The sequence below is a fragment of the Marmota marmota genome, unplaced genomic scaffold, assembly GCF_001458135.2.
Source record: "Marmota marmota marmota unplaced genomic scaffold, marMar, whole genome shotgun sequence".
NCBI lineage: Eukaryota > Metazoa > Chordata > Mammalia > Rodentia > Sciuridae > Marmota > Marmota marmota.
The window spans coordinates 7,940,945-7,948,791 of NW_026000020.1; the positions used below are offsets into that span (position 1 = coordinate 7,940,945).

The 7,847-nt window shown below is 55.3% G+C and overlaps 1 protein-coding gene across 5 annotated transcripts in view; it reads left to right on the forward strand.

Annotated features, from left to right (window-relative positions):
• Bcl2l11 (BCL2 like 11) overlaps positions 1–7,841 on the forward strand; it is a 36,442-nt gene extending 28,601 nt beyond the window's left edge. For all 5 annotated transcript variants that reach the window (XM_048810374.1, XM_015499753.2, XM_015499755.2 and 2 more), the window contains one exon: positions 5,420–7,841. In XM_048810374.1, the coding sequence (XP_048666331.1) occupies positions 5,420–5,515 (96 nt within the window). In that variant the 3' untranslated portion in view covers positions 5,516–7,841. The remainder of the gene's footprint in view (positions 1–5,419) is intronic.
• Positions 7,842–7,847: the final 6 nt, after the last annotated feature.

Genomic DNA, 7,847 nt, shown 5'->3' on the forward strand with positions numbered 1-7,847 from the left:
GGGATCCGCTGGAGCACAAGGAGGGACCCGGGAGTGTGGCCTGGATGGCACCTGGGACGAGGGGGCGGGGGTCGGGGGGGGGGAGTGGCCTGCCGGTGGGTTTGAGTGAGCAAGTCTGACTGCCGTGCCTTGGCCCCCTGTGATGGTGTGAGCCTCACGTCAAGGTGCACTCACCTTCAAAGAAGTAAGATGCTGTGTGCTGTCTCCCGCCTTTGGAAATCCGTGGCTCTGAAGATCAGGTGCAGGAAGAGGCCCCCAGTGGCCTGCGCAGTGAGTCACACACTGGACAGACCAGAGGTGTGTGTCCTGGGCAGCATGCTTTGGAGGCCTTCTACTGAACACTGGGGTTTGATAAAAGGGCTGCTTTCTATTGCTGTCTGCGGAAGCAGGACGCACGGTCCGCACGAGAGCTCTGACACGCAGACTCCACCTGGCTGGAAGCAGAGACGGCTGCTCTCTCCAGTGTGCGTCTGCGGTTCCTGGCAGAGGCTGCCCCTTAGCTGTGACGTAGCACCAGGGTTGGCAGTGCAGTGCCAAGAAGGTGACAAGCACTTAACTTAGTTTCCCCGAGACATTGAAGAACTATTCAGGTACTCAGCACAGGTCCTTACCTGCCTTGCTGAACACAGGCTTTCTGTGACTTGGGGACAGTACACTCGGAGAGTCCCCTCCTGGAGAAGCTCAGGCTCAGGGGTCAGATCTCAAGCCTGGCAGGCCCCTTCCCTGAAGGAGGCCTGGGTGTGCATCATGCTGAAGGTTCAAGGGGGACATTTAGAGATAGAGCGTCCCTTGTCATCACTGCCATTCACTCTGACACCTCTTGGGTGGCCTCTACCTGCCTCAGCTCTGCACCTGCTCTGGCAACAGGTGGGTGCTCGGCCCTGCTGTATGGCCATGCCCGCTGTGGGCAGATGTGAGGAGATGGGTGCCGGGGTGTGTAAAGGGCACCTGGACGTCACTAGTAAGTGCTTCGTAGCGCCACGCTGTGTGCCTGGTCCCCTCAGCCAGGCAGGTGCTGCACCTGCAGGGCGCCTGGCACTGGGGACCTCAGGCTGAGCATGACCGTGCAGAGATGCAGGTGCTGGAGAGAGTCTCCCTGGGGTTATTTTTTAATCTCTGGAGGAGGAAATGAAGATACACAGCAAGGCTTGGCGCCTCTGCAGACACCAGGAAGAAGCATCTTGCGCGTCTCCTCGACCTGAGCCCAGAGGCCTGGCTGTGGTCAGCGTGCACTGCGTCTCGCTTGGCATTTCTCTGAGGCTGGGCCTTCGGGACGGTGCATTTATGCTCTGAATCGAATGTCTCACACACTGGAGCCTCACAGCCAGCCGTGAGAATTGGCTCTGGCTGTCTCTGCTGCAGAGCTGGTGGTGGTGACTCGTCCAATCTGGCCAGCGCTGGCCCTGGGGGCTCCAGTAAGCTGATACCACCGAGTCAAAAAAGGCCTTGCCGCCCGAAGAGCGTCCAGCACGGGCTGAGCTGCAGAAAGGCCACAGCCAGAGGAGTTTCTTTAAATGATGATCAGAAAGAGAATTAGAGTTGGTTCACAGACAGTGCTTCCAGTCTGTGACACCACCTGGGCCCCCAGCCTCCCCCGCAGGGCTGCTGTCTCAGCTGTTGGGCACCAGCTATGTAAATGCCCGTTTCCTTGGTGACAGATGGTGAGTTTGGTCTTCGCATACATTGTGGCAGCAGCCCTGAAACCAGAGATGGCGTTGGACCAGGGTTCTCAGCCTGAAAATGCAGAGAAGGCCCTTGGGTTGCTCCTCACATGCTAGCCCTTTTCTCCTGAGTCAAGTACTGACTGTTGGGTGATGGGAAGGCAGAGGGACGGTGGTGCCGCTGTGCCCTGGAAGGTGCTGTGGAAGGCCCCACGTTCTCAGGCTCCTGGACGCTCATCCTCAGTCTGGAGGTCAGACACCATTAAGTCCCTCCTGGTCTCACAGTCCAAACCCGGTCCCCTATAACATGTTGATGCTTCAAGATAAAAATTAAAAAAAAAAAAAAAAAAAAAAAAACAATAGGTTCAGGACATTGTAGACATTCAGTCTTGAAATTGCATAAGAAGCAAGTTTTGAATGGGTTAGTTTCAACGATGAAGAGACTGTCAGGTTTCCCTTGTTCCTTTGACTGCCAGGAAATTCATACCTCAGGCTCTGGTGCCACAAACCTTGCTCTAGTTCTTGGGGTAAGTCTCCCTTTCCTGATGTCATTTCTGATCTCTTAAACTTTATTTTCATTTCACTGTGCACATCTGTGTCTGTTTTACCGTCGTCGCCCGCCCCCCCCCCCAAGCCTGCTGAGTGTACGTGTATGTTGCACTTTCTGAGTGTCTGGCCCAGTGGGTTTTGGCCCCACCATTGGAGCACAGCCTGGTGGGCTTGGTCCTGCTGAGGTCTGAGCTGAGTCCTCGGAGTCACTTGGTGGGCTTCCATCCTCATTCAGGCACTGGCTGAGGCCTCGTTTAAACTAAGGCGAGGCTTCCTCCAGCTCTGAGGAGCGGCACCCTCCCCAGCACCAGGCTCCTAGTGTGGCCAGAGGGGCTGACTGGCCCCAGAGTCACCCTGCACTCTGTCCTGGACTGGGCATGCCAGCGTCCTTGTTCTCCACCGTGGGAGCTGGCTGTGGTCCTCGGTGGCGTGTGCCATGGCAGGAGAGAGGTCTCTAGGCACCTGTCCTGTCCTGCTCTGCCACCTCCAGCCACTTGCAGCATGGGGAGTGCTACTTGCCTCTTAGGATTGTTTTGAAGACTCATTTCCTTCAGTGATGGCAGTGAGCGATTCTTCTGACCCCAGACCCGGTACACAGTCTGCAGGACTGGCGTGTGGGCAGCTCTTGGACGAGGAGGTGTAGCTGGATGCCCTGGTACTGCTCGGGTGCAGCTGGAGGATGGCTCGGGGAAGGGTCTGCAGGTCTGTGCTCCTCGCCATGCCCTCTGCCCTGGGCGTCCCTGGGCACAGTGCTCCCCTCCTGGCCAGAAGAGCTGGCAGCCCTGCCCCAGCCTCCCCTTATTATGAGAAGCCAATACTGTTCCTCGTGTCCTGTTGCTCGCCCTGTCCATCTGGTCTCTATCCTGGCTGCCCTGTCGTCCTGGCCAACGTCTCTGTCATCTCATTTACCCCCATGATGTCCTGGGGTGGCTTCCTGTTTATTATGTCGTGCTAACAGGGGCCGTGGTCAGGCCTGCAAGTGCCCCTCGCAGGACCTTGGGAACTGGCTTGACACTCCTTGCTACGAGAGGAAGCTCAACCTGTGCTGGGCACTCAGATGCCTTCTGAGAGCCATGCAAGAGGCTGGTATGGACCCGGCCCAGGGAGGGTATCTGGCCCTGCCACTCTCAGTGCATCTGTTGCCCTCCAGCCCTGCGCCACGCGCCAGAAGCCATCGCTCCACAGGTTGCAGGGCAGATCCCACCGCCATGTTGGCTTTTAACTGGTGGCCCCACCACGCAGTGCTTGGCAGGCCCTGCCCATAGGCACATTCCAGCCCGGGGGTATTGCCTTGGCCAGTACCAGGGGTGCACATGCCTTAACCTCCTGCCAGTGCGGTCCACCTCGGGTTTGTCCATGGCTTTGAACTCCTCGCCCTCCAACACCCAGACTGAGGCTCAGCCACAGCTGCAGGAGCTCATGCAGGTGTGCAGGTTTGAGCTGGCTGCCATGGCTGGCCCCCTGCAGGACTTGGGGCAGTTGGGACCTGGTTCTCATCCTCACCCGCTGCAGCTCCCCTTCCCCTGTCCTGAGCCAGTCGTGGGCCACACCCTGGGCTGGCACCACTGTGAGTCAGTGCTCATGGCTTCTTCCATTGAACATCACCCAGGAGCGATTGCTCACTTGTGGAAGCGTGTGCCATGAGTCGTGCCCGCCTCCTCAGAGGGCAGGAGGAGTGGCTGCCGCATGGCCTCGCTGGTCAGGGACCTGGGCCTTCCTGTCACCAAAATGCCCCCCAGACATAAACCTTGTCTCTCCCCACCTGTGTCCGAATAGCCCTTGATGTGACTCCTTACCCAAGGTCACAGCCACCATGCTTCACCTGTCCTCAGATACCGCCAGGACTGGGACCTGGAGCCTGCCAGTGTAAACAGGCCTGTCCCGTGGGTGGCCCTTTGGTGTCATTTTGACCGTGGACACCCATCAGCCCATCCTCTGGTCACTCTGAAGACAGAGTGGCCCCAGGTAGGCCTGAGGCTCCCTCCGGGGCAGATGGCCCAGCCTGTCAGCACGCCTGCTTCCCGTCAGCGAGTTGTGGTTTTATTTTGAATAAGCCTCTTTCAACCCATTAATATTAGTCTGCACCAAAATTAACCTTCCCCTAAATTATTCTCACACAGAAGGAGCAAAGTAATTTTGAAAGTTAAATCAAAACAAAGCAATCTGTGTGTACAGTGATAAAAATCGCAGACTGTGGTTACGGAACCGTCTGCAGGCCTCCTGACAGGGCTGATTTCCTCCGTCTTGTTATGGAAGGAAGCGGGAAATGCCCTGGCTTATCGCAGGCCGTAGTGCGCGGGCACCTGCAGCTGGGGTCCTGAGCAGGCCATGGGCTCAGCCTGACTCTTGGCCGGTGGCTCCCAGGACAGAGCCCTGGAAGCAATTTCTGGGGCTGTGGGGGCAGTGGGGTCTGCTAAGATTGGTCACTAGGAAGGGCAGGACCACTTTCTGACTTGAATGTGAACCAGGGTGCCCCTTCTGGTGTCGACTTGGGCTGCTGTGTGTCAGCCCCTCGTGGTCACCTGTACAGGGATGGACCTGGAGTGGGCACGCTGAAGACCTGAGTGAGCCTCTGAGACTAGCTAGAAGTGATCTGTAGTGCCCTCTGCAAGTGGCCTTCTGTCCTCACTTGGTCTTTGCTCCTGGGTGAGGGTGGGAGGTGGGCCTGGCATCTGACCGTGGGCTTCAGGCATTGGTGTTTATCCAGCGAGCTGCTGGACAGCAGGGCACGGCGCATCCTCGCGCCCCTTCCTTTAGCTTCTTAGAGCAAATCACTGGTTTCACAAATTATAGCTACCAGCAATTCACCTTTGAGGGAGTCGGTGACATGGGATATCCATGTACAGGTGCACGTGGTTCCTCAGGCTACCCAATACCGTTCGTGCCCTCCTCAGAGGACCTGGTTTCCAAGCCTCCCCTGCAGGAAGCTTTGCCACCCACAGTTTTAGGGAGCAGAGGTCCATCTCCGCTGTCCAGCACAGTGTCTGTTGGTTGCTTTACACTCCTGTCCTAAGGCGGTCACTTGGCAGGCCTGCCCTGCATGAAGGACGTCGTCTGCAGGGGCTGGAAATGCCCCCTAGCAGTCTCAAGGGGTTGGCACTGCAGGAGGCCCTCAGAGGCCTTGCAGTGACTAAGGAGGGCGGGTGGTCCACTCAACACCAGCACCCAAAAGCAGACGGACACTGAGAAGCTTTGCTTTTGTGTTTCAGGTATTTTTTAATAATTACCAACCTGAAGACCACCCCCAAATGGTTATCTTGCGCCTGTTGCGTTGCATCATCCGCCTGGTGTGGAGGATGCACTGACGGGGTCTCCAGAGCCGGACACGCGCGGACTCTTCGCTCCCAGCGAGGGCCAAGCCCAGCCCCACGTCCCCAACCCCGCTGTGCAACCAGCGCAGCATTCTTCTCGCGGCGCGGAGGGCGGGACAGCGCAGAAGACCCTGTGTCCGCGGGTGGACTTGACCTTGCATCGTGTGGCTCCGCACTGCGCCTGCGCGTGTCTGTGGAAGTTGCTGTGAATGTAAATGGGGGTGGATTCCTTTTTAATGCAGAAACCGTGGTTCTTGGAGCAGGATTGTCTGCAGAAGGGTGTTTACATGTCGTGGCTTTCCCACCTCCTGCAGTAAGAACAGGTTTTTTTCACAAAGGAAATGGAAACTTTTTAACCAACTTGTGAATGATTTTTTTTGTACTAAAATTTTAAGAACTTATTCCCTATCTCAGAGGATTATCTAAACCCTGCAGTGGAAACTGAGCCAGCTAGTTTATAAAGCTGCCTTAGTTTATTTTTAGAAAATACTGTACAGAATTTTTTAACAGGGAGAGGTGTGATGGGCTCCCTCCCTCCTTCCCCTGCCTTTGAGACTTTGAGATTTCTTTTTTCTTTTTTTCCTTTTTTGATCATTAAAATCAAAAGTTGTTCTTATAAAATGGAACTGGGCAGGGGGCAGGGGACCTGCTGTCCCTTGGCCGGCCTCACCTGCTTTGTAAATATTTATTTACTTCCTTCAACTCAGCTGCCTGTGCGGCAACATTTCCGACTGTTTTGGTGTGTCTTTCCCGGTCACCGGTGAGGCAGCCCCAGTCCATCTGGATGCTGATGTGCAGGTTTGGTCCAAGGCGAAGCATCATTGGTCAGAGCAGGAGTTGGCACCTGGCCAGTTGGGGGTGCCATGTTGGTCCCCTTGGTTTACAGGGACTTATCCTGGAGTGTTCTGGAGAGGGAGAGCCGTCCCATGGCCATACGGCCCAGGGGAGCTACGTGCCAACATGCTGCCAGCCTGGCTGCAGCTCTGCCTGCTGGCCGCCTCCTGGCCTGTGGTACTCCCTCAGTGCCTGCTCCTTCCAGCCTGCCTTGGAAGAGCAGCTTCATTCTGCTTTGCACCGCACCCCTGGGCAGAGTCCAGCGTGTCCCCTGAGCCTTCTGAAAGTTTTGCTTTTCCCGTTTTCTTAGGCCAGTTGGGTCGGTGTCGGTGCACCTGGCCTCCACCTCTGTGGGGTGCGCTCTCTGCCTGCCCCTATTGTCCCCTGGGATCACAGCACATCTGAAGCCATCGGTCAGTCATTTCAGAAGCAGGAAAACCAGGGAGACCCAGGAAAGACCCAGATGGGGTGGGGCTGCAAACCCTGGGATTCTTAAAAGTTGCAAAATCTCAAATCATGAAACAGCTTTTCTAAAAGGAGTGGATGAGTTTTCAAAATACATCAGCAGTGCCAACAGCTCTTGCTCTTGCTTCTGCCAGGTAGAGGACCAGTGTGGTCACATTAAATTAAGTGGAAAATCATTCTTCCCTTACTTCCCAGGTTTTTGTGTATGTGTGTAGATATACGTGTACAGACATATATATACATATATATATGTTGCCTATATGCTTTCTTCTTTAAGTAGAGATGATCTGATTCCAAATATTATTCCTTTTTATATCTTGAAAGCTGTGTGGGAGCACAGCTTGTCTCCTGATGTGTCTTGAGCCCCCTGTGGTCACACGTGCAGCCCACGGTTGCAAGGTGGGGTGGGGATTGCAGCTGCGACCCTGCTGGACACACACACACACACACACACACACACACACCAAAGATGTATCTGGTTCTGGGCCGCCCGCCTCCCAGGTCTCTGTGCTCATGTGCCAGTCTCTCAGACCAGAGCACTTTATGTCTCCTCAGCCCTGTGGCTCCCTGGGACAGGTGCCCAAGGCGGTACCAGCATGCTTGGTGCTGGCTGGGTTACAGCCTGGCCTCCAGGCTGGCAGGAGCAGCTCGGAGGAGAGGCTTCGGCCTGTGCATGGCAAAGGCTACCAGGATGCCAGCACCCGAGCGTGGAGAGATGGCGGAGTCTCTGTACTGTACTGTTGATCAAAACGCCTCCCGCAGGAAGTGTGCCTCCCTGCGTGGGCACGCCTTGGCTTCTTAGTTTTTAATTATTTTTTAATTTTTTGTAGGATAAAGTTACCTAGACCCCCCCCTTTTTTTTTTTTTTTTTTGAAAATGCGGGTTTTGTGCCTTGATGACCTCTCCCGTGTGAGGTTTGTAAAAAGTGTAAAAAGTGTCCTCTGGCTTCACAATGAAATGCAATAAATAGAAAGATCCCTCTGAGATTCTTCCAGTTCCGGTCCCAGAAATGAGTTGGTGAAGAATT